Source organism: Cydia strobilella, chromosome 27, assembly GCF_947568885.1.
Source record: "Cydia strobilella chromosome 27, ilCydStro3.1, whole genome shotgun sequence".
Lineage (NCBI taxonomy): Eukaryota > Metazoa > Arthropoda > Insecta > Lepidoptera > Tortricidae > Cydia > Cydia strobilella.
Window position 1 is genome coordinate 234566 of NC_086067.1, and position 27711 is coordinate 262276.

A 27711-nucleotide genomic window follows, 5' to 3' on the forward strand; every position below is an offset into this window, starting at 1 on the left:
CAGACAGACAAACAGCGGAGTCTTAGTAATAGGGTCCCGTTTTTAGCCTTTGGGTACGGAACCCTAATAAATGGTTGAGCTATGCTATTGAAATTTGGGGTTATATCTAGTTAGCCTTAAGGATCTTAATAAAAGAGAAAGAAAGAGATGAGAAGATGTTTTTGTTTATTCGATTTTGAGTTACGTAGGGGTAAAAAGTAGGGCTCCCGGTATCCGTGTTACACGCCGAAACGAATACCCGTGTTCTTAAGCCCGGCGGTACTAAGAACCCGGTTTACACGGAACCGCCGGGATTCGAAAACGTTTCGAAGGAACGTTCCCAAGAAACGTATCTCAGACACGTATCTCCGTTTACACGGGTACTTAAGACCGTTCCGAACGGGTCCAAATACTCCGAACCAGTTTGAGCCAATGTACAATGGTAACAAGGTCCACTTTCCACTATTATTATGTTGACTTCAGATGAATTCGTTTGTCGTACGATTTTTAAAAGTAAAACTTTTATTCTATCGCCCCAATTTATTAAGTTAACGTTAAAACCGCGATTTTAATACCGTAATTCGAATTAATTTCCGAATTTTTTTAGTTAAATGCCTACAATCCGAAAAAAGTTTCACTTGCATCGTGGTTTCATAAAACCGCACAATTACTTTTTTTAAATTGTTTTTAACCGTATTGATAAAACATAGGTACTGAGCCATCTTCCTATGTTTAATAGTAGGTATATATAATTTTTATTTTAAACTATTTATATCATTTAATAAAACCGATTGCTTCTAAGCTAATTACATAAATTTGATATCGATCATAGTTTTTTTTATAATTACATAATGGTATATTATTTTTTCGTTAATAATAGGTGTGCAGACAGAATACAATATTAATTAAAAATAACAGTTTAATTATTTCGTGGTTATTTTTATCTCGGGTGTATTACTGCTTTGCGAAAACAACAAACCTGCCAACGGCGCAAAAAAGTTAGGTACACAAAAGCGGGATTATCGAGTAATCATGCTCAAATGAAAAGCAGAATTTTACCCAAGAACCATAAAAACCCATACTACCTTGGATAACTTGCGATAATATTGCTAAATACATTAAGATAGATCTTTAAATTGGTAATCATTCATAATTCACTTTGGTCACTTTCTCACTAGCGTTCAGGTAATAAACTTAAATGGTCCATCCATCCATTGTTTTCCAATATCCTTTTGTTTGTCATCGTCGAAAACATGTAGGTTCCCAAACTATTATCACAAGTGTCACCGCGAATTATAAGCTTTATGTCGTTCTAATAAGGTCAAAACATCTGCACAAGAAAATGTTTTCCATTGTTTTGTAGCCGCGCCGCACTAAAAAGCGTTTTACTATGGTAAGAGGTACCTAGAGCAAAAACAATTAGAATTTATTGAGAAGGTGCAATTTTATCAAATTGATTTAAAGTGTTTATTAATAACTAGCGACCCGCCCCGGCTTCGCATGGAGAGTCAAGCATAATAAAATACATTCTGTAACAAGTATTCACATCGGAAGCCCAATAATACTAAGACTTCCACTCTCTGTCACTACTCACTAGGCTGTATCTCATGAACCGTGATAGCTATTATAGACAGTTGAAATTTTTACACATGTATTTCTGTTGCCGCTATAACAACTAAAATTTAAAATTAAATTTTGTACGGAACCTTCGGTGGGCGAGTCCGACTCGCACTTGTCCGGTTTTTTTAGAAGTTAATAATGGGTTAATTATTCTTAAAATATAGACAGACAGCCATCGCGCACTTTTTTGTAGACTTTTTTCCACCATACATTGTGTCGTTATATCTCAAATAGATTGGGCAGCGTTTCCGATTAAGCTCCTGGCCAGCGTGATTTTGCTAACTTCATTAGCAAACATCGTCATATTTCTACCAATTTAAACAAAACCTTAACAAAATATACACATAAACATTCCCAAAGAAAAACTTCATTCACAGGTGAGGTCTGGTTATCGCGAACATACAGACAGACATACGGACGCGGCGGGGGACTTTGTTTTATCAGGTGTACCTACACTACATTATATGACAAGAAATACAATTTCATATCATGTTTTCAAATTAAACTAAAAATAAAGAAGCAAGTTAAAAATGTATTTTTTTATAAATACTTACCTAATGCCAATTTCGAACATTTGTTTGACTTCCTGCCTACATACTGAACTCGATGGTTCTAATTTTTTTTTAATAGGTACTAGCAGGTTTTTATTTTATTTTATTGCTAACCCGCAACGTAAAAAAAGTAGCTATTTAAAGTGCTATATAAAATACTACTTTGATAAGAAGCGTGAATACTCGTAATACCTATTGCAAGCAAAAACTACCTGCTCAACAAAGGGTTTTCTAAACCGTTTATTGAATTTCGACTCTATGACCCACGGAATAAGGTTAAATATGACAGAAACTCGTCATGAATCTTTTGTCTATTCATTTGTAGCTGGCGTTCGTTCCTTCGCTACTATCGTCAAGGACGTGTCCGGAGCCACGGATAAATAAGATACGTATCTTCGAATACCCGTTTATCCGTGTACACGGGTCTTAACTACACGTTTCTTAATTAAACGTGCGGAACGGGCCAGAAAACCGTTTACGTATTATTCGGAAACGGGTATTCGAAACGTGTAAACGAAACACGGATTCGACCGCGAGCCCTAGTAAAAAGTGGCTCCAAATGGTTCCTGTAATTACAAGGCCGTTGCGTCGCCAGTTCTCTTCTTCTGAACTTGGCTTGACGTGCTGCCGCGTCGGATCGTATGACTGTGGTAAATACAGAACATTACAGTAGGGCTCACCTCTCCATCGAGTTCAAGCACAAGTCGTAGTACGCCGTGGGCGGCGGGGTGCTGCGGCCCGAAGTTCAGCACCATGTTCCGGACCTGCTTCTCAGCCGGCGCCACGATACCTGCAATAAACATTATCATGGTTTATAACATTTAACACTTTCGCGGTTTAAACACATATTAAACCTGTGAAACCTGTGTCGAAACGTCGGTAAATAAAGGTAACAAAATTAATTCGCGATAGACCCGTTACTAAATGTGATTTAATATTATCATGGTTTGTTAGTGTATTAACTGAATCTTCTTCTTTCTTGGAATGTGTTGAATGATGTATAAATTTTTACTATATTTTTTTTCTTTTGTTAACTGTTTGACAATTTTGACATGCTTCTTTTTAAAAACACACCTCTGACATCTGTTTTGTATCTGGGAAAAAATTTTTTTTGCATGTGAGGTTGGCCTTATATTTTAAGTGTTTGTTGTTATTTTAAGAATATTTTAGCGTGTACTCTTAGGTATTTTAGTATTAGTTATATTTTTATATCGTACGCCGAAAGGCACACCATGGCTCATGGACCTAATAATATATTACCGAAATGACACCTTATGTAACCCATGATGACGAAATAAATGAATCTTGAATCTTGGTCCCTCATTACTGCCGGGCTAGCACAGGAGTGGCGCGACAGCATCTCGCTCGCGAGACAGAAACACCGGCCAAGTGCGAGTCGGACTCGCGCACCGAGGGTTCCGTACTTTTTTAGTATTTGTTGTTATAGCGGCAGCAGAAATACATCATCTGTGAAAATTTCAACTGTCTAGCTATCACGTGGACATATTTAGCAGCTCATTGAGATTGTTTAAGAAATTAGCTTATTCGTCTTTGAAATAAAAATACCCGATTGTAAATTTAAGATTTCATCATATATCTCGTCACACATGTGGTGCGGCATGAAGTGGTAGAAATTAAATAAAATTAAACAAAAAAAAAAAATCTTCGTACTAAATTATTGCCATCTTCTTCTTATTAATCTTCTGCAATTTCTTGTCGGACTATATGTACAATATGCATGTATTGTTTGTCATTTGTACTTAGTAATAAGTTTTTATTAATAGTCGTTTACATATAGGAAACTATAGGTCTATTGCCAGAAAAATGTTACTTTAAATACTCATCTATTTTATAAGACTGTTTGTTTCTTAATAAATAATAAAAAAAAATAAAAAAAAACACGGTTCATGAGATACAGCCTGGTGACAGACAGACGGACAGATGGGCAACGGAGTCTTAGTAATAGGGTCCCGTTTTTACCCTTTGGGTACGGAACCCTAAAAAGGCCAGTAGTCTGTCTCGTGGGCGAGATACTGTCGCGCCCCTTTGCTTTGCTAGGCCCACTGAGGAACATGACCACTTGGTTTTGCCATCGGTCTCAATCTCCCCTAGCCCATCACCGCTTGATGGAGTTTGCCTGATGGCGCTTTTTTAACTGTATCAAGACATACCCAAGTTTGAGTACCGTAAAATGTGCCTAGGGGTCATCCATTAATTACACGAATTTCTAGGTTTTTGTACTCCCTCCCCCCCCCCTCCTTGTCACATTTGGTAAACCCCTCCCAAAGCCAAACATCACATTTTTTCAATGAAATCGGCAAATTTTATAACCCAAAACTTATTAGGAAACAAAATTAAATGAATAAAAACGATAATCGTTTCAAAAACTTGTTATTTAACTGTACAAGTGTACAGCGATTAAATAATTTAAAAAAATTTTCAGTTACTGATGAAATTAAAGTGATGTTTACAAAGTGTGACAAAGTTTGTGATTGCCCCCTCCCCCTATCACAACATGTCACATTTTCTTGACACCCCCCCTAAACATGTGATGTACTTAATGGATGACAAAATCGGAAATTTTGAAATCATTTTTAGCTTCGAGCTTTACCTGAGTAGGGTGTGTGCTTCAGTAATGAGGTGACCTCATCGGGGTACATGACAGCTCCTTCCCCCTACTTTGCTCTAGAATTTAATCCAAAATTGGAAATTTTGAAATCATTTTTAGCTTCGAGCTTTACCTGAGTAGGGCGGGTGCTTCAGTAATGAGGTGACCTCATCAGGGTACATGACAGCTCCTTCGAACTGCTTCACATACTCAGCGTCTGGGAACCATCTGTGCGCTGCTCGGTTTTGACTGAAAAAAGAATAGACAATTTTTTTATTCACAGTGGGTTAATATCAGAGATTTGGCTCCCTACTTTCTTTGAACATGAATATAAAATCATAAAATATAATTAATTAATTGATAGAAAGTCACCATTCCTAGTGTTACGTTTTTACATAAATGAATTGATGTTAGCACACCGAAATTAGGTTCCATAAAAATAGCACCCTTTGAGTTACAAGCAATGAAAATTGTCGAATTTAAACTGTTGTGAGACTAACATTAAATCATTGCAAAATTGTTTTTACTTTATCCATACTAATCCATACTAATATTATAAATGCGAAAGTCTGTCTGTCTGTGTGTTACCTCTTCACGCTTAAACCGCTGAACCGATTTAGTTGAAATTTGGTATACAGATAGCTTGAGTCCCGGGGAAGGACATAGGATACTTTTTATCCCAGAACTCACCCCTCAAGGGGGTAAAAAGGGGGGTGGAAATTTGTATGGGGAATCAATAACCGCTGAACCGATTTAGATGAAACTTGGTATGGGGATAGTTTGAGCTGTGGGAAAGGATATAGAATAATTTTATCCCCGGAATCATCCCTTAAGGGTGTAAAAAATGGGGTGGAAATGTATAGTGTGGACCAATTTGGGGGTGAGAAAAGGATGTATTAAAAAGCAGTTTTTTTTAAGAATAGGTACCCAAATTACTAATTCCACGCAGACGAAGTCGCGGGCAAAAGCTAGTTATATATAAAAACAAGTAATAACCTCATGAAGAACCGTTAGAATCGATTCTTCTGATAACTACGAGATACTTCAAAATCTGCAAGACAGTAAGTTGAATATTTCAGCCAAAATAAAATAAAAAGACTTGTTCTGTACTTTCCAGCGACTCAATAGTGTACAGGTAATTAACACAATTATATTTATGTCGATAGAAAAATACGCGTAGAAAATACAAAATTCTTGAGCCCATAGTTACATAATTTTCTGAAGCCAAAATATTGAAAGTTCAAGCACTTGTGGACATAGTAGTAACTGAAACACTTACTTTGCATTGAGAAGGGCCGGCGCGGCATTCAATAGAGCCTTGGCTGGCCCTAAATTTGCTGATTTTCGCAACAAAACATTCATTATTTGAGCCATTTTGGCTGTCGCACGACACTTGCTCGGCCCTATTGACAGTATTGACAGACGTCACTAATGTGACAGGTATAGGTGACAGTACATCAAGGCACAGATTATGAAAAACCATAGACAACTGTAGAAGTATTTTGAAACAGAAGCTCGATATTCGATTGTAATTTTATTTAGAATCAGAGGGTCTAGAACTTCTAGAAGCAAATTGTGTTCATCTTTCTCTTTTACTCTAATGAGGGCTATCGTTTTTTTGCTCACCAGTTGGCGCCTCTGTTGATGGTGGTCCAAAAGACTATAGAAAAGCTGTCAGTCATTGAAGTGACAAGTGACATTTGACATTTCGAACTATGGAAAAGACCTCCATCTACACTAGCTCCCCTAGCGGCGAATTCATACGCGTTAGCCCTCATTAAGGCGTAATAAGAGTGATAGAGAAAGATGTCTGCAATTTGCAAACTTCGGTGTTTGCGGTAGGCCCTCAGATTGGTCTCACACGCGTTTGTTTTAGGTATATTATAAAAAAAAATATGGCCTTACTTAACTTGTGCTCAAATTCAACATACTCAAAGAACATAGGCCTTTTATAATTTATCTTGATTTTTTTTTAACCACTTTAAAATCGATTTGAATTTCGATTACTTACAACTCGTCACTCGATGTAAACGTCATCGCATCATTATTTATATACATGGCAACAAGATGTATATTGATGTAATGATGGCGAAGTATTTTACCGCGCAGCTTTTTCTCGAGTAATCATCAAATCGATCGCCGAAAAAATACTTTGAATAAGTAAAAATGCCCGACGCAATCATAGATAGCATACTTACCGGAAAATTGGATCCTCAGTTGGTGGTTCGGTGGTTAAACAATGAATCACTTGAGGTACTAACCTACCGTGCTTTTAACCTGCATGTTTCGGTGGAATTCACTGTTTTAGAAGATTTCGTGTTGTTTCAGGATGTGCCTGAAGACTGTGTGTTACTGTGCAACAGTAGGAGCGAGATCGTGGCTTGTTTTCTTTCTTATTTACGGATTCAAACTGACAGGTGAGTTGTAAACATTGATCGAAACTTTAACGTTCGAGTGATCAGTTTTGACCCTGATTTTTGCTTTCAGCATATTGCAGACGAATAACAGTGCCTTCCAAATACGTCAGCGGACGCCAGACAAGGTGCTTAGCTCAAGACGAAAGCATCGAAGGTCGATAAGCGATCCAACGAGTGATGATAGGACGGATTCACTGAGTGTGAAACCAGACCGTCGTAGCCATGAATCTCCAAGTAAAGATCGTAAACGAGGGCGAAAAGTCAAGACTAAACTGTTTCATGAAGATCGTAAGGAAGCATCAGTATCTTCAGACGAATCCAGGTTGAGTTTAGGCATGGAACGAATTGTAGTGTCAAGTACACCTATGAAGAACGGTTTAAGGCTGTCCGAGTCTCCAGTGACTACTGTAAGCCCGGTGACCCCGCAGCGGTATACACATGACCGTTGTGATACCCCACGCTTGGTCCATAGGAAGGATAAGTCTGTAAGCTTAGGAGATTTTATTACGTCCGCTCAAAAAATTAAGAAACGTAAAAGTAGAAATGCATCTGAAGAAAATGAGAGTAAAGGAGACTTAGATATTAGTAACACTGAAGTGTTTCCAGAGATTTCTAGAAAAGCCAGCTCACTACGATCTGAGAAACGGAGGATAAAACCTACAAATCTAGACGGTTCAATGTCTCAAAAAAGCTTCTCACTGAACAGTTTCAATTCCGAGTGCTTTCAGCAGCCGTCTCCGCTAGCGTTGGAAGAGAACAATGTATTTAAAAACCAGAAATTACAACCGAAAGAATTAGCAAATTCATTCGAAGCAGAACGCAATATTCTGAAGCTGGAGAGACAAAAATTGATGGAGAAATTTAATTTAAACGCATCAACTACGTCAGTCCCTGTAACACCACAAATAAAAATAATCAAAAAAGACTGTATTGAACAAACACCGAATTACGTCAACGCTGAATCATCCAAGGTTGTTTTTAAAGAGAAAATCGACTTATTGATCGAATTATATGATGTTCTACTAAAAAATAACTTAATCTTAAGTATAAATTCGGAAATCTATTTCCTAATATCAATTTTACTATCAAAACAAGTTGAGGAAGATTATTTGGAGATTGAAACAAAATTAAATGAGAAAAATCTAACCAATTATTTGCTAAAATCTATACATAATTGCACTTATTTTGCAATTAAATCCCTCTGGAACTTAAGGTCAATACTTGAAGTTATACTTGACAAGAATTCATTGAAAATACTTGGCGAGAACAAGAAGGTTCGCAGTTACTGCGCAGATTTGGCTAAGTTTCTTCTCAACTGTTACGGGTTGAAGTGTGAAGCGGAGAGTCAGGAGAAGCCACGTACCGTAGCCAAGGGGACATCTAATGGGATCGTGTGTTTTAATTTGGAGACAGATAATGCAGAGAACTTTCCATCGTTGCTCAGCTTTCAGAATTTTAAGAAGCAAAGGGATATGTTCTATGAGATATTGAGGTAAGTGTTTTTTTGTATACTATATTTTTTTTAAATATATATAGTGCCTCCTCCGGCCAGTTGTTGAGAAAGGTGTCTAGGTCGTCCCGTCATCTCCGTCTGGGCCTGCCGGGTCCGCGCCCCTGTTCTGGCATCCATTTGGTGGCTATGCTAGCCCATCTGTCTGGATGCATGCGGCAGACGTGACCGGCCCAGTCCCATTTGAGCCTAGCAGTCTTCTCACCGACGTCAGCAATGCGGGTTCTTGCGCGCAGTATATTTAAAGTAATAATTATTATATTGTTGAAACCTGATGCGTGTATATGCATTTGTTTTGCGCGAAAAATGGGCGAAATTCAAATTTTCTATGGGAAGTCAAATCTGTGCACCTACATTTTTTTAATTTGCCTCCGTTTCAACTGACAAGGTTGCTGTGCCGGAGTATAGTCATCATTCTAATAAATATGCAAGCATAACACTAATTGCTATTTGTATGAGATGCATGTAATTTTACCTAGACTTAAGAAAATTGAGTGCCCTGACAGGGTGTCATGTACCTACCATCCTCAAACTGTAACATCTAATGTATTATGAACATGACTGCAATACAATAAAGAATAAAGAATAAAGAATACATCTAATACTCATTCATGATATATATCTTTATGATTACTGGATACAGGCCATATCAGTTGCCATAACTGCCTGCCTGCTTATTAAATAATAATAATAATAGCCCGCAGGGCAGCTTGTGGCTAGCTGTTGGGGAGTGACGACCCCACGGACCCGAGTGCTCCAGAGAGTCGGTCAGGGTCTCCGTCTCCGGCGTGTCTAGGGGACCCGCAAGACTCTCAGCTCTGGCTTGCCTTCATTGGCCGTCCAGAGGGGAGTCGTAAGAGCTATATGCTCCAGGGGTGGAAGTGTTAAAGGGCATAACGCCGCGAGTAACTTCGGAGAAAGCGCAGCACACCTCTCGACACCCCTGAGCCGCTCACGCCGGTGTTGCGCCTGGCCGTCTTTACGATGGCGCATCAGGTGCCCATCTTGCGAGTGGCGAGTCACCGCCTGCCTCGATAGCACTGTACAGCACAATGTTATGGCAGGTGTCCGGAACTCTTAGCAATAGCCCAGTATTATATTCCACCCAAATTTATGCCATAGACCAGGACTCTTTCCACTTTTCTATAATAGCTCCCAATGCCTGCTGAAACCGGTTTACGGGTATCTATTTATGTACCCGTGAATGGGTTCCAGCAGGCGTTCTACATGACATCAAAACTCTCCAAACGGCCTCTACGTGTTGGATCTATATCCCCACGCACGCCTTATAAATGACCGGGCCTGAAAACCCGAGAGTTTGTAACGGAGATACAAATAATAATAATAATATGACATTCCAGATGGTACACAGAAAGCTCGGCCACAGGCGTCCCGCGCTCCACGCTCCGCGCCCGCGTCAAGACATTAGTGGGCGCCGGACACTCCCCGGCCAACCACCACCATCTTGCTGCGCTGTTGGTCGCTCATATGTTGGCAGAGTGCCTTCATACTGAACAGGTAACACTACTTTTTTGATGTATCCCATCGGTAGTAAACAAGCATTAGGCCCACCAGATGGTAAGCGTAGCCTACAACCGCCTGCAATTGCAGGGGTGTTACATGCGCGTCGCCGATTCTTTAAAATCTGACTCCTTTTAAAAAAAAAAAATATGTGCCATTGTCGAGCACGGAAGTAGAGTATATGTCTTGAGTTTTACGAGTAATACATGGACATGGACGCAATAAAGATATATGAATATGAATACATTGTGTTTGAACAATCGATTAAAATGTTTCTGTAATAATTACTGTTGTTAGGAATCGAAGCTGAGCAAGCTACAACGCCGCCTGACCTGCCCTGCTGGTGACTCCCGGCTACCACACTTCACGGAGAAGGAGACCTTTTACAAGTCAGTATATGATATAAAATATACTTGAATTGTTATTGTTGTTATTTTGGATAACTAATCTGTGATTTTGATAAATTTTTACTTATCTATTGGCGTTTGTTGATAATTGTTGTTATTTGCTTCCTACTGTCGGTTTACGGCTGTCTTGACTAGAACCTAGCGACCCGCCCCGGCTTCGCACGGGTAAACCTTAATAAATTATAGGTATATATGTGAAAACCGCATGAAAAGCCGTTTTTAGGGTTCCGTACCCAAAGGGACCCTATTACTAAGACTCCGCTGTCGTCTGTCCGTCTGTCTGTCACCAGGCTGTAACTCATGATCCGTGATAGCTAGACAGTTGAAATTTTCACAGATGATGTATTTCTGTTGCCGCTATAACAACAAATACTAAAAAGTACGGAACCCTCGGTGCGCGAGTCCGACTCGCACTTGGCCGGTTTTTATTGAGTTTATCGCGAACGTACATACAGACAGACAGATGCGGCGGGGGACTTCGTTTTTATAATGGTAGTGATAAATAAATATATTTCAGGGACGTCCTCGTGAACGCGGGCAGCGAGTCGTTTCGCGCTCACGTCAGAGACGCGCTCGCGTCCGAACTTATTGCTCTTGACAGTACTCCTTTACAGAATGGTAATTATTTATGAAATGAAATGAAAGCATTTATTTAAACTTTCACGATTTTTACTCATTATTATTTACAACGACGGGACTTAATCGCGTAAAATAAGTATTAAATTTACCTCCGACGTTTCGAGGACGGCGTTGTCCCCGTGGTCTCGGAGAAGACTGGCTAAAGTTGACATCAACATCTTCTAGGCGCGCGAGTTTTTCGAACTACCCGCACTTGGTCTTGTTTATTTACTTGAACGTTTTGCGCACTAGGGATGTTACCGGGTCGACACACAACACTCACAATATTCGATTTTTCAACTTTCGATATTTGGTTTCGCTTACACTTACTAATGACTGGGTTCCATGTGGATGAGATCTTAAAACCTTCGTCTCGATTGAAATTTTTATGTTTCTTGATTTCAATGGCTTCACGGATTTTTCTACTATAGTGGGTTTTATATTGTGCGCAAAACGTTCAAGTAAATAAACAAGACCAAGTGCGGGTAGTTCGAAAAACTCGCGCGCCTAGAAGATGTTGATGTCAACTTTAGCCAGTCTTCTCCGAGACCACGGGGACAACGCCGTCCTCGAAACGTCGGACGTAAATTTAATACTTATTTTACGCGATTAAGTCTCGTCGTTGTAAATAATAAATAGAAAGCATTTATTTCGGATACAAATAATCCATATTATGTTAGTAGTAACTTATATTAGGTGTGTTAGTAGATTTATACTTTCGTCTAAGCTACGTATCCACCAGAACTGAGCGTGGATGCGTAGCGAGGGATTTGTTTGTTAAGTACCGTACTTACCCAAATTGAATTAATTAAATTTTATTGAAATATTATTGTAAACATTTATTGACATTTATGCATTTTCTAAAATGACGTATAGTTAATTAATATTAACTATTTTGTTTCACATTATTTAAATCTATTTATAAATTAACCTGGACATTTAATATTTAGCATCATTATTTTATTATTTTACTAATTTTCTAAACGCACTTGACATTTAACGTTGCATAAACGTCGATAAAATATAAAGTTATAAATATAGATTTTATTGCTATTTGTATGAGATGCATGTAATTACCTAGACTTAAGAAAATTGAGTGCCCTGACAGGGTGTCATTTACCTACCATCCTCAAACTGTAACACCTAATGTATTATGAACATGACAGCAATACAATAAAGCATAAAGAATAAGAACCAATAACCGCGCTGGTCGCTGCTGCAGGCTGCGTTCAGCTTATGTTATGGTTGTGTCGTGTCGTAGGGCTGCGCTCGTGGCCCAACACCAACATGGTCCCGCCGGAAGATCAGCGCTGACCTTCGGGTCAGCATTATGCTGAATCGAGACCATTTTCGTGGTAAACTTCAACTCCTAACTATTTTATAAATGCTTATAGTTTAAGTTATACTTCTGTATGTAATACTTGTAATACTTCTGTCTGTTCAGGCGGGCCGTATGCTTGTTTGCCACCGTCGTGGTATAAAAAAAAATTTTTTGTTTTAAGTTTATGACGAATAAAACATTTGATTCTTGATTCTCAATAGAATCACTTCATTTACCTATCCTCGCTCAGTGTGAAGTGATTTTATTGGTTATTAACAAACACATCCTTCGCCACGCATATTTATGAATATGAATATGAATATGGTGGATTTGTTGTCTGACTATACTTTGGCGCTGGTGGCCTAGCGGTAAGAATGGCGCTAGTGGCCTAGCGGTAAGAGCGTGCGACTTGCAATCCGAAGGTCGCAGGTTCAAACCCTGGCTCGTACCAATGAGTTTTTCGGAACTTATGTACGGAATATCGTTTGATATTTACCAGTCGCTTTTCGGTGAAGGAAAACGTCGTGAGGAAACCGGACTAATCCCAACAAGGCCTAGTTTTCCCTCTGGGTTGGAAGGTCAGATGGCAGTCGCTTTCGTAAAAACTAGTGCCTACGCCAAATCTTGGGATTAGTTGCCAAGCGGACCCCAGGCTCCCATGAGCCGTGGCAAAATGCCGGGACAACGCGAGGAAGAAGAAGGAGGAGTTGTCTGACTATACTTTAACTCGCAAATAATTACGAATACATTCATCATACAGCTTTTAAGAAATAGTACAAAAATGCTACTTGTAAAAAAAGGATTCGTTTTTCTTTGCATTTCAGCCAATAGCAGCGACATATCCCGAGATTTCCTCCAGCTCCAACGCAAGCTAGGTCTCCTGGCCAAGTTCCTAGGTTTCCTGGCGTCGCTGCCATACATAACACTGCCAGTGGACTGTAAGTCTGTCAGTCAGGTCACGCCGTGTGAGCCCAGGGAAAGGGTGCTACAGAGCAGTTTGAAAGCTAGGAGCTATGTAAGTTGGTTATTTGTTTGTTATATCTCTCTCACAGATACAAAAAAAACATACATAAAGGCAGAGGCACGTACACATACATAGACGCAAACACACACACACAAACGCATTCGCGCACACAACACACGTGCATATACACACACGTATGCACACGTACACAACACTCACAAATAATAATAAGAATTAGTTTATTGTTTACCGTGTCAAACACACAGAGAAGCAACACAGCACACAAACACGCACGCACGCAACACACGCACACAAACACGCATGCAACACACACACACACACACACACACACACACACGCGCGCGCGTACGCATGCACAAACAAATAAAAGCCTGTATCTAACCTAGTACATTTTATTTTATTTTAGAAATATAAAAAATCAAACATTATTTCCCGAAGCCAGCCAGCGCATCTTCAAGGCCTCCTCACTCCATGTCCACGTTAGACCACACTCACGCGCGCACATCTGTTTTTTCAGGAGGCCTTAAGAGGGTAAAACGAGGTTAAAAATCCACAGATTGTTACAGTTTTAGTCGTAAGCATGTGATGGGGTCACGTTCACCGGGGCGGGCGTGGCTTCATACAACTTCCTTGTTCAGGGTTTCCTAGTTAGCTCAGAGAAGAGGTGAGGGTGAGGGTGCAGGGTGAGACAAAGAAACAGAATAAGTAATAGTATTATCAAAGATAGATATAACTTCGTAATAGATGGATACAGTCTAAGGAAAAAACGTGCCTCGAAAATCAAGAAAATTTGATTCTCGTTCAGAGGGCGCTACTAGTTTTGGCCTACAGTCGAATAGATGGCGTTGACGGTTTCGTTTGTTATTTAACAATTTTAACGCATATCAGTGAAAGAACATGGGTCAAAATCTTAAAAATAATTAATGCAAATAAAAAAAACATTTATCTATATTTAAATACATTCTATCGTATTTTTATAAATCTTCATTTTTAGTTTTAAAGTGTGTCGACAGATGGCAGTGAATTTACTGGGGTTACAAAATTTACTATGACAGTACCGCTCTAGTATAAGTTACTCTATGGTATTATCATACAGAACGGCCACGCACCGCCCCACCCCGACTCGAATGACCGCGCCCCGCGACAGAAATCTGGCGGACTTCTGGCGTACTCTCAGTACTATTTTTAAGCAACTTACACTATCGCGCATGACGCGTGTACAGACGTGCCGTTCACACATAGAAACGCAAGTGATATTTTTTGTCTACCTCGCGACGGAGGCGTGGTGTGGTGATGCGCCATCACAAACAGAACAAAACTCTTAAGGCCGTTCCGTCGGTTTTCCGTTGTCTCTGTCACATTTCGCAAGAAAGAACGGGAAAGATAATGCGCGCCAAGTGTCAATTTTGATCGAATGTGGTCGATTTTTATTTATTTTAAAAACGTTACCCTACAATATCGAAATTCGAAAGCTATGAAATTATTATTTAAGTTAAGATTGTTTTTTCTTCTTTTTTTATTTATAGTATCACATAATAAATAACCGAGTAAAGTTGGATTAAAAGTCCGAGTTAGAGGTTACTTTAGGAATTAATTGTATCGAGCGAAGTGTCATAATTCGTGTATCGGAAGCTATGATATTAAAGATAATATAGTCAAGAACTACATATATTTTTTCCACGTCTACGAATATCAACGCCTCTTAGAAAAACAGGATCATATAAGGAGATTTTTCGCCTTCTGGCTCAGGGAACCGCTTTCACTCATGTTTTTTTAGTTTTCAGCGCAATTTACGTAAAATTTTCTCGTTTTTAGAGCCAACCGGCGCTAGATCTCCAAGGCCTTCTTCAAACTGCCATAGCCACTGGTCGAACGACCATTACGGTCCCGTGGCTCGCGCACTACATGTCGACTCTAGACCACGTCAGCTGCCGCCTGCCGTACTACAGGCGGCTGCTGGCGACCGTGGCTGCAGTGCGGCGACCGCACGGCAAGCGGCCGGGGATACTCCTAGACGCGGTCAAGGGTGAGTGGGCCCACTGTACAGGCTTTGGAGCCTATGTCGAAAGGACTTACAAGTGCATGTGGTAACCTTTGCGTTATCTATAACAGTAGGCGCTGACAGTGCTTGGAACATTTTTAAATGTCATCGTTCACTTCCAATTCGATCTCTGTACAATCAACATCTTTTTCTTATTAAAGTAATTTTGCATGTATTTGGGCATTTGATTTACACCATCATATCCTCTAAAGATATGACACCCACACTGTTGTCCTAGAAGTCAAATGAGCTTTTATGATTGTTTAAACTTAGCTTTAGTTTAGTAAGTTTAGTTTTTTGCATGCCAGATGCTGGTGAAATATGTGATATTTATGTATAATATTGTCTGACCACCTTTTGTACCATCATCATCATCATTATTCTCTTGTCGGTGGAGTATCTTCCAGCTTTCCCTATCCCGCGCCAGCTCTTTGACTTTTTGATACGACACGACCCCTACTTTTTCTTTCACTTGATCTAAAAAGCTGCGTCTGGGTTTTCCTCTACCCCGCTTCCTTCCTATCCGCCCCTCCAGGATAGTTTTAAAGAAGTAGTCGTGTCGTATTAAGTGTCCAATCATTTTCCCGCGTCTATTTGCAATAGTGTTCAGAATAGCTCTTCTTTCACTCACTCTTCTTAGCACCTCCTCATTCACTATCCTGTGCGTGTCTGTGTGTTTGTACCATATTTCATGCAAAATAAAGTTTTTTTTTTTTTTAGCTTAAGGTTTTAAGGCACTTTCCCTCCAGGGCCCATTCATTTTTTCCACCCTGTATATTATCTATATCGTCGTCTAGACCCACAACAGAAGCCTTATTGAGACTTATTTATTTAATTTTCTTCCAGGCTGGCTCTTCGACCTGCCCCACCTCCCCCGGGACATATACGACGCGCCCCCCCCCACGGACCCCCCCACCACCGCGGACAGCGTCGACAGCCTCGACCTCATAACCGACGCGATGCTGTTCGAGCTCTGTCCCTACCTCCGCGAGGTCAATGTACTGTTGTCGACGTGTAAGGTTGATAGAAAAGAGACCTATCGACACATCACGCCGGTCAGCTTGACTGTGAATAGTGAGGATCGTGTGAGGAGCAAGGAAAAGGAACTGCAGGTATTTTTACAAGATTTTATTTAACTTGCTATGTTTGTATGTTCGGGTTAAATCTTGCAAGGTAAATAAGACCCAATTCCCATTATTCGATTGAGCTGAAACTTCACATACATGTAACTTGTGAGTGTTGTTGCGAGTGTTGCGTGTCAATAATTAACATTGGCACCAAATATAATGACCACCAAAAAATACTCTGGTACCCTAAATAAATAAATCACTTTCACAAAAAAAAACTAAACACCAAAAATCATGAATGATCACCAAATATAATTAATGATCGCCAAATCTTGAAGAGTAAATTAATGCGATATATTCGTTTAAATAAACAACTATGATTAGCTCCTCCCGCTCAATCCCCCGTACACCGCACCGCACGCACCGCGCTCGCCTGACCCAATCCTCAATTCAGTCACGCGCCACGCTTACAGAAAAGAAATGCTACTAGAGAAGTGGGTAAGGTTAGGTTAGAACTGTGATCGTCACAGAAACGAAATGCTACCAGATAAGTAGGTTAGGTTAGAACTGCGACCCTTACAGTAACGAAGTGCTACAAGATAAGTGGGTTAGGTAAGGTTAGAACTGCGATCCTCACAGAACCGAACTGCTATCAGATAAGTGGGTTAGGTTAGGTTAGAACTGCGACCGCACGCGCCGCGCTCGCCTGACCCAATCCTCAATTCAGTCACGCGCCACGCTTACATAAAAGAAATGCTACTAGAGAAGTGGATAAGGTTAGCTTAGAACTGCGATCGTCACAGAAACGAAATGCTACCAGATAAGTGGGTTAGGTTAGAACTGCTACCCTTACAGAAACGAAATGCTACTATTAAAGTGGGTTAGGTTAGGTTAGAACTGCAACCCTTACAGAAACGAAGTGCTACAAGAAAACTGGGTTAGGTTAGGTTAGAACTGCGACCTTTACAGAAACGAAATGCTACTATAAAATTGGGTTATGTTAGGTTAGAGCTGCTTCCCTTACAGAAACGAAATGCTACAAGAAAAGTGGGTTAGGTTAGAACTGCGACCCTTACAGAAACGAAATGCTACAAGAAAAGTGGGTTAGGTTAGAACTGCGACTCTTACAGAAACGAAATGCTACTAGAAAAAAGTGACGAAGTGGATTTATTAATTTAATGGACTAACAAGATGATAAATATTTGCACATTTTTAACCGACTTCAAGTAATTTGCTTTAATAGGATAGCAAAACTAAAAAATTTGGTTATAATTTCACATTAAAATGGACGTCTAATTTTGGTAATCATTTACTATTTTTGGGTTTACAGTGATTAGTTTGGAGTCATTTGCTTTAATAGGTTAACAAGATTAAAAAAATTGGTTATAATTTCACATTAAAATGGAGTTCTAAGTTTGGTGATCGTTTACAATTTTTGGGTTATAAATGATTATTTTGGTGTTTGTTTGTTTTAAAAGAATAAAAATATGGTACACATTTGGGAATCATTTCTCATTAAATAGGAGTTCTTATTTTGGTGATCATTCATTATTTTTGGTGGTAAAAACGAATTTTTTGGTGTTAAATTTTACTAAATCTGGTGATCTGTTAAATACATGCCATTAACATTTATGTGTAGTGGGCTAGTGGGTAGTGGGTGGTTTGAAAATGTGATGTCTAATACCCCAAACTTTTCGTCGGGTAGTCACACAAATCTCTGTTTTGACATTTTGCTGGGACATCAGTTAGCCGCGACCACGACCAGTGAAACCTGTGTCGAAACGTCGGTAAATAAAGATAACAATATAAATTCGCGATAGACCCGATTTTAAAATGTGAAAGTTATAAATGTACCTTATCTTATGGTTTTCGTTGGCCCTTGCGGATACACTTCGACCCATAGGGATCTTTTGTGCAGTTAACCCCTAGGAAAGATCCGTCAACTACTCAAGAATTTTTCCACCATCTCCATGTGCCGGATGATGGAGCTCATGGGTAGCGTTTTGAATTCCTTTGGTTCCAGATAGCCTGCTCCAAAGTCCTTCATTATTTCTGGCAAGGGCGTGACATTCACACAGGTGTTTTACTCTTCCCCTTCGCCACGCATACGACTTCACATACATGTAACTGGGATGACAGTGCAATATTATGGTCTACCATCGAGCTGGACACGGGGTCCCTTTGTTTGACAAAATTATTTAAAGTCATAATGTAATGATTGTCATATTATCATTAGTCACAATACCGAAACAGTTAACTTTTCAGGATTTTCCTAAGGTTATCCTATAGATAGGTTAGGTTAGGTTTGTTTTATGGCAATCCTGAAAAGTGCAGAGTTCTGAGAAAATACCAAATTATGACTTTCAATAATTATGTCAAACAATAGAGACCCGATGGACACAGATGATGATGATGATGATAATGATGATGATGTGGCCATATTGAGTTGTCTCGATGAGTATTAGTTGCCTGTTGAAATAAAAGTACAGACAGTGATAAAAGCTTTTATCAAAAATCTTATTTTAAACTATTGCGGCGCCGTTATGCGTTGAGTTTTACGAGTTTATATTTTACTTCTAGATGCGTTTAGAAGAAGAGCTCATCAAATCCCAACCATCATCGACCCGACGAGTCCTAGAACTGACCATAGAACGAGTGACAGCTGCCTGTGTTCGAGATTTGACAGCTTCTGTCAATGCGGCGAGGACTACGGCGAGGGACAGTGCCAGGAAGGCAGTGGCGGAGCGGGGAGAAGATCTGGTAAGAGTGGGCAAGAGTGGGCAGAGTGGGCAAGTGTGGGAATGACTTAAAGCAGTGAGAGAGAGCGTGAGAAAGGTTTCGGCGGAGCGGAAGAAAGATTTGGTAAGAGTAGGCCAACTTGGTCAGATTGGGCAAGTGTGGGAGTGCCATAGAAACTATATATGGAGTGTTTGGTATGTAGGGGCGGATTGTCGACGTGAGTGGGACTGTTTTTAATGAAAGTGGGCAGAGTGGGGTTAATACAGAATGATATTAATGTAGTATTTTATGGTGTCTAACTGTAGATAGAAGGTTTGTAATGTGGCGTTATTTCATAATTATAAAACCCTTGTTTGCACAACACACAACATTCGAATCTTATACAACTTACACCACACAAGTGTTAATGTTTTTCATTCGTTAAAAAATTAAAATTAATACGTCTTTGTCCACAGCAAGCTCTTCTCAAAACCCTACAAGCCATTTACACCTCCCACCTCACCCAACTACGAGAATCAGCGCAGAACATCGACACATTATCCCGAGTCAGCGGCGCCCTGACGTCTCTCCTGCCGCTCGCACCCAAAGCTTTACATTACGCGGCCGCTAGGGCAAGCAAAGCGGCAGTATTGCGGTGGGCGAGGGACCATTGGACTAGCACAGGTGAGTGGGCAGATTTAAAATGGTCTAGGGAAAAAAGTGGGCAACTAGAGATGATGTGGAGCACTAGCTGTTACTATATCGAAGAAGTGGGCAAAAGTGGGCAGATTTGAAAGAGGACAGGCAAAAAAGTGGGCATATAAAGGTGATTACCTATAATTATTTGGTGTTATATTAACGAAGTGGGCAAAAGTGGGCAGATATATTTTAGTAAAACATAAAGTGGGCAAAATATATAGATGTGTGTCGTAACATCGACATAACGTTAAACGTATCTCCACAGCCGTATTATGCAAAGACATAGAAGCCGAGATGCACAACCTCATAACCCTCGGCGACGCAGTCAAGCCGGAGCAAAAAACGGAACCGAAGCCAAGCGAGGCACTCGAGAATTTCACCACGGCCGTCAGTGTGGCCTCCGCTATTATACATCTTAAGGTATGTCTTTTTAACATACATACATACATAATCACGCCTATTTTCCGGAGGGGTAAACAGAGATCACGGATTTCCACTTGCTACGATCCTGACATACCTCTTTCGTTTCCTTCACTTTCATAACATTTCTCATACATGCTCGCCGGTTTAGGGTGCTCTTGACCTGGCCTTTCTTCAGGATTTCCCCGATTTGATCAGAGAAAGGAGGTCTACCCCTCCCAAATTCCGCTTCTAAGTACTTCTCCCTTATACACTTTTTGTTTGCCTTCTTTCACTCATTCTTTCCACGTGTCTTCATTAAACTATCTCAACATACCTTTCTCAATTTTTATTACTGCATCTTCATGACATGTTTTATTTATTTGATTTGACGACTGGTCTGTCCTAGTGGGTAGTGACCCTGCCTGTGAAGCCGATGGTCCCGGGTTCGAATCCCGGTAAGGGCATTTATTTGTGTGATGAACCCAGTTATTTGTTACTGTGTCATGGGTGTTTTCTATGTATATAAGTATTTATTTATCTATATAAGTATGTATATTCGCCTAGTACCCATAGTACAAGCTTTGCTTAGTTTGGGCACAGATTATATAATAGTTCTTACGAACAGATACCTATCTCTCAAAGAAAACGCAAATACCTACCGTTTTGATACCTACACAAAAATACAATGGAGTGACCTTCAACGCGCCGCTCCCCGCACCGCGCGCGCCGGCACAACGCTAGGGTTGCCGACGCTTCTTTCAAATACTTAGGTGTCTTAGGTAGATATCTAGCTATAAATGTGTCGTAAAAAACATTACCTACATCCATGGAGACTATATAAAGGAGCCAAATATCTATGTATGAAAAGTGTCCATCAAAAAACATTAGGCGGCGCCACCATACTACCAAAAACAACCTACGTAATTTGGTCGAGTTATTTGTTGCCTTATATGGTTCATGTTATACTCATGTTCCAGAACCTAACTAGCGCCACCGGAGAGATTAGGAACTATTATTTAAAGCTGAAAGCGGTCACTTTTGCAACATTTCTGCCATAAGAGATTGGCATCCTTTCTATACCATCCATACCTACATCTTTAAAACAATTTAATAGTACCTACGTAGCTTGTAACTATCGTAAAAATTATAACAGTAGGTATAATGAGAATGTCTACTTACTTTTACTCATCCGTCGAAAGAGGAGAAAACTATATTTTTTATTTGTTTTGTTGTTTCTGCATCCTTCCACACTACAAGTTGTGTTATTTGTTTGTGACGAAGACATTTCTTTGGCATAGCGCTCGGTGACGTGCGTGCGTGAGCGCGTGCGGCAACCAACTGGCTAGCTTGAGTCCCGCCGGCGGGAAGCGAGTCGTAGGTATAAATCCGAGCTCGCGCGGAGAGTTACATAGGCCTGGTTTGGGCCGTTTGGGGTTAGGCCGAACTGTGTAAAATTGTCCCCCAAATATTTATTTATTTATTTTGAACTGTTTTGTTTTTATTTCAGGAGCAAGTATGCCTTCTCTTAGACTACGAAGAGCCTACGGGTTTGTACGCGGCGCTCGCGACATGTTCGCTAGCATGCTCGCCGAGCAACTTGTTCGGGCGCGGCGCGCGAGCTATACTGCAGCTCAGTGTGGACGCATGCGTTGTCTACGGTAAGGGGTTTCTAAACCGAGCGAAACGACGTCGGTTTTTTAGGGTTCCCGTACCCAAGGGGTAAAAACGGGACCCTATTACTAAGACTCCACTGTCCGTCTGTCCGTCTCTGTCGGTCTGTCTGTCCGTCTGTCTGTCACCAAGCTTTATCTCATGAACCGTGACAGCTAGAAAGTTAAAATTTTCACAGATGATGTATTTCTCTAGACTTATATTTACCGGGATATAGCCCCAACTTTAAACTTTGACACCCACCCGCTATCTTCAGTCACCCGTGAACAAGATGCATGTAACTGCGACGAAATATCGGGAGCTCATAAACAATACAAAAGGTAATCACGGTCTATATCCCGGTCAATAAGTCTAGTGAAACTAACCGTGAATCATTCAAAACTCTTGATGTATTTCTGTTGCCGCTACAACAATAAATACTAAAAATATATATTTAAGTGGGGCTCCCATGCAACAAACGTGATTTTTTTTGCCGTTTTTGCGTAATGGTACGGAACCCTTCGAGCGCGAATCCGACTCGCACTTGGCCGGTTTTGTTTTGTAAGTTTATTGTGTCTTTCCGCGGTTCAAATTTATTAAAAAATGATATGTTTTACTAGTATCAGATTAATCGAATACCTAATGGAGACCTAGGCTCTTCGAAACTTGTCGCGCGAGTGACTAAAAACCGGCGAAGTGCGAGTCGGACTCGCTCACCGAGGGTTCCGTACTTTTTAGTATTTGTTGTTATAGCGGCAACAGAAATACATCATCTGTGAAAATTTCAACTGTCTAGCTATCACGGTTCATGAGATACAGCCTGGTGACAGACAGACGGACAGCGGAGTCTTAGTAATAGGGTCCCGTTTTTACCCTTTGGGTACGGAACCCTAAAAGTACGTGAGTGATAGCGCTAAGTTATTTAATCTAGTATCAGATTTTTTTCAAATTAATATCCAAGGTTATCAAAATCGATAGCGGTAATTATCAACATAATTATCCATTCCCGTTTGTCCCCAGTGAGCCGCAAACCGAAAGACGTAAACGAAGCGTTCCTGAACCAGCTGCATGCGATCTGGAACGTGTGCTGTCCTGACAGGAACAAAAACGAACCACAAGATCTAGATGTACCCGAGAGACGGGATTTGTCACCAGAACTAAGGTATTGCTATCATGTCTTCCCCAGGACCTCCACAGCGACAGGTCCATCCCTGCAATCTTCACTAGATCGTCGGTCTGAATGTGGGCCTTCTGCCGAATCTTGAACTCGCCTGTCGGCTCATTTCATTGTGTCGCGATCACATGAACTACTATTTTTTTACTAATTCTTCATCTGGAAGATTCATAGTACAACTCCGTACATAGCACTAATATTTACTATGTACATACTCTTAGTGGGACGCGTATAATATCTACCCTAAGAACTGTCATCAGTACTGACAAATTGGCTGTTAAAATAGGTGGGTGAGTAGACTTGTCACCAGTTGCCATGTTTATAGTCGCCTGAGTCACTTTTAAAACTCTGGTTATATGGTAAACTGAAATAAAAGTATTAATTGTAATGGTATTTAAAATAACCAAACATATTTTTATCAGAGTTATAAAAACTTTCCACAATGGCATGTGATTTAATTATGTGTTCAAAACGTTATATTTTCCACAATGGGTCAACTTAGCATATTAATAGAACGTAGTATAACAGTTCTTCAAACCATCTAAGCTACCATTGTCGCTTGACTAACGGGACAAAATGACAACAAAAAAATTGATCCACCCAGTATTTATGCTCATGTTACGAGTATAGGGACGACGGATCTCAAATGTATGGAATGATCCGCGGATCCGGATCCAGATCCGGATAATTTCATACATTTTGGATCCGGAGTGCAAACCCTAGGCAAAGATAGATATAACTCCGTAATAGATGGATACAGTCTAAGGAAAAACGTGCCTCGAAAATCAAGAAAATTTGATTCTCGTTCAGATGGCGCCACTACCTTTGGCCTACTCTCGTATAGATGGCGTTGACGGTTTCGTTTGTTATTTAACAATTTTAACGCAAGAAGAACATGGGTAAAAATCATATAAAAATAATTAATGCAGTAAAAATAATCATTTATCCATATATAAATACATTTTTTGATATTTTTATTTTTAGTTTTAATCATGTATCGTTAGATGGCAGTACATTTACTGTGGCTACAAAATTTACCGTGACAGTACCGCTCTATTCTATTATTGTTTTATTGTTTTTTTATTATATCCTCTTTGCCCTAGGTACAAACAGCAACAGTCTTAACTGTCCGTCGGTGGACCTTATGTCTTTTGTAATAAGGTTTACGAACTGTCAGTTAACAGTGTGGGCGATGGTACAATATACTTTTTTTTTGCAGGAATTTCGAAGACGACAGAGCCCCAACACCCATCACAAGCGACGAAGAAGAAGCACCAAACACAAAAGCCAATCGCAACGTCAAAAACCTCATAATTGCCCCGAACACCAACAGCATAAGCATCAAAATCCCAAGCCCGACTCTCAGCCCGATCAGTCATATGAGTCTCAAGAGTCCGCTAAGTCCAAACTTGAAAAGTCCAACTAGCCCGAACTTGAAAAGTCCAAAAAGTCCAAACTCTTTAAAAAGTCCAAAAAGTCCAAACGTCCGGAGTCCAAGAGCTTTAAGTCCAAAGCCAAAGGCTAATTCAAGTGTGAAATCAATAAATAATAGCTCAATTTTAAGCGTAGTTGATACTGAAAGTACTGAAATGTTGGAATTTTTTGATAGAATATTGTGTCCGAGGAATATAGTGTTGTTAAATACGTCAAAGAGTAAGAGTGTTGAGGTTTGGGAAGCGCTGGCTACTGTGCTGGTGTTTTTGCTTAAGTTTGACTATCTCAGTGAGGATTCGCTTACGGAGCAATGCTTGGCCGTTTACAGGCAGGATTGGCCTCAGGTACGTATATTTTTATGTTTATGAAATGATTTTTAAGTATAGTTGGGTAATTCCGGAAATCGCTTATAATTGAAAATTCTATAGCATGGACTATTTTTGGAAGGGATTCAGAATTTTTCTACTATTTGGGACATTTTTCTACTATTTGGGGATTAGGGATTTTATGTCCACTGGGTCACTTTTACGAAATATATTTTCTGAAACTGTTATTTTATTTTTTTATAATTATAAGCCATTTTTACTTATGTTTTGTTTGTCTCCTGGGTCACAGCACAGAACAACAAGAATGCTGGATAATATTAAATCTGGATCTTATACATAAAGTTTTTATTGTTGTACAGTAAAAAATTAAATTAATAATCAATAAAAATTTAAATTAACAATTTGAACTACCAGCTGACAACATTATTTTTTAAATTATTCTTAAAGCTATAATATTGCAGTGACTATCACTACTATGAAACTGTAGGCAATTCTATTAAGAATTTTGTCAATAACTGTTAGTCAGTCCATAACGTCTACACAGACAACTTTAACGAAAAAGCCACTTAATTTACATTTGTATCTTGACAATTAATCAGATTTTTTTTCAGAGCGTCCTGGAGAGCCTCTCAACCTGTATGAAATCGGTATCGTCTCGTTGGACCCGCTCCAGCGGCAAATTCACCCTGTTTCTGGACTTCTTGGCCGAATACTGCGGAGATTTAGAACTGGAACCCATCGAGTGAGGGAGACAGCGCTATGCGCGTATATCGTGGTGTCCCTCTCGAACACCGACGCTCCAGCGGCAAGTTTACATTGTTCCTGTACTTCTTGGCCGATTACTGTGGGGATTTAGAGCTGGAACCCATTGAGTAAGAAGTAGTAACAGCAAAACTCCCAACTAACCATCGGTGGGTCTTATGTCATTGCAATAGGGTTACGAATAGTTAAATTAAACCCTTTGACCGCCTAAGACGTCAAGTGACGCGCGCGGCTCAGCCCAATATCAACCTTCGTGCATGCAGACAAGGTTCACAATGAAGCGCGCACGATAGGTTAACTATGTTGGCGATGGTTTGAATAAAATACCATACTCCGCAGATATGTTTAGAGATGTAAAGGGGTTTCTATTGTTTCCCATAAAGTTTGAAGTCATAATGTATTGAAATAAAACTATGAAAACGGATTATATCGCGTATATTGAATTTATAATACATCCCGACTTTTCGACAACACAGAATTTCATAGTTTTATTTCATGAGTAACTATCGCGGTAACCGAAGGCAATATCATAATGTATTGTTTGTCCGCATTTTCGTTAGTCATAATTTGGTTTTTCTCAGAAACGCGTAACTTTTCAGGATTGCCATGAAACAAACCTAACCTAAACTATCTATAGGATAACCTTACGAAAATCCTGAAAAGTTAACGGTTTCGGAATTATGACTGATGATAATCTGACAATAATTACATTATGACTCAATAATTATGTCAAACAAAGGAGGCGATGTAAAGAAATGTAATATCAAAATCGATATATCTTGAGCTGGAAAAAATATAATAAAAACTATTTTAAATCTCGAAAATCTTTATTCTATAAATTAACTTTAAATTATTAAAGTGATGTATTTCACTAAATTGAGTTAGAAAATGAAAGATCACTATCTCCTATATTATTTAACATGTAAAGTATGTTCAATTATTTTTATCTCTTTACTAATTATCTTAAAACTACAACCTAATACAATCTAACTAAGGTACCTAAAATCCCCTATGACTCGTAAATTTAGCCTTGCATTTTAAGTATATGTGGTATTTTCTATAAAAAGGGACCTTATTGTCGATGGCGCTTACGCCCGTATAAACACAATGCCGCGCGACGCTGTGCGGCGTAAGCGCCATCGACAATAAGGTCCCTTTTCATAGAAAATGCCCCATATATTCATGGTGTACGAAATAATGTGTGTGAACTGTGACTCAATCAATTTTATGTATAATTTTGGCCCGTAACCCAGGAGAAAATTGACCCCCTTTTTATAAAAACAAATAAAAAAATGGTTGTTAGTGGCATATCTACATTTCCTGAGTTCACTTTAGTATCGTGACTCAGGGGACATCCATGCGTAATATTTAACAATAGACAAAAGTCATAAGCTCTACTGAAACTTACATGCACACATTCGTATTTAGGTATTTAGGGTGGATCTTGAGCCGGTGTCATGAATGCGCTAAGTACTTCAGCTGTAACAATGTGTACTATATTACGCGTCTTTTACATTTCTTTGTCTATAATTTAAAGTGAAACTTACTGCAAACTTGGACTATTAATTGTCTAACCAAAAATGTTAAGTCGATATTACATTACTTACACATTTTAATGTATCGAGTAGTGTAATATGAATATTTATCATAATATTAAAAACATTAGCAAAATTTTACAAAGTTATAGATAATAAACTATATAATTGTTAGGCAAAATTATGACAAATAAATATTGAATGTGACACCAAAATTGTATGTCTTATTAATACTAAGTAATGTAATTAAACGTATATTTGCAAACATAATATTATATCTTGCGCGAAGAAATGGAAAAGAAAAATGATAATTGGGTACTATAATTACAGTCGTATTTTTAATTAACTGAAAATTTTGTGGCGCGT

General features: G+C 39.5%; 2 protein-coding genes and 1 long non-coding RNA gene across 3 annotated transcripts in view; 2 read left to right on the forward strand and 1 right to left on the reverse strand.

Moving 5' to 3' along the window:
* LOC134753651 (NADH-ubiquinone oxidoreductase 49 kDa subunit-like) overlaps nucleotides 1–6181 on the reverse strand; it is a 33793-nt gene extending 27612 nt beyond the window's left edge. Inside the window, exons 1-3 of the mRNA XM_063689593.1 lie at nucleotides 6038–6181; nucleotides 4892–5007; nucleotides 2831–2940 (exon numbers count right to left, since the gene is read on the reverse strand). Coding sequence (XP_063545663.1) covers nucleotides 2831–2940; nucleotides 4892–5007; nucleotides 6038–6132 — 321 coding nt within the window. The 5' untranslated portion in view covers nucleotides 6133–6181. The remainder of the gene's footprint in view (nucleotides 1–2830; nucleotides 2941–4891; nucleotides 5008–6037) is intronic.
* Nucleotides 1–27711, forward strand: part of LOC134753672 (uncharacterized) — a 166123-nt gene that overhangs the window by 52476 nt on the left and 85936 nt on the right. The gene's annotated exons all lie outside the window — the stretch shown is intronic.
* Nucleotides 6853–25898, forward strand: LOC134753639 (codanin-1). Its single transcript, XM_063689575.1, has 16 exons — nucleotides 6853–7011; nucleotides 7087–7175; nucleotides 7246–8667; nucleotides 10047–10203; nucleotides 10504–10595; nucleotides 11131–11231; nucleotides 13377–13567; nucleotides 15353–15563; nucleotides 16425–16690; nucleotides 19226–19405; nucleotides 19840–20047; nucleotides 20328–20482; nucleotides 21972–22122; nucleotides 23135–23276; nucleotides 24508–25066; nucleotides 25660–25898. Exons 1-16 carry the CDS (start codon nucleotides 6925–6927, stop codon nucleotides 25792–25794), a joined length of 4146 nt encoding a protein of 1381 aa, XP_063545645.1. The 5' UTR covers nucleotides 6853–6924; the 3' UTR covers nucleotides 25795–25898.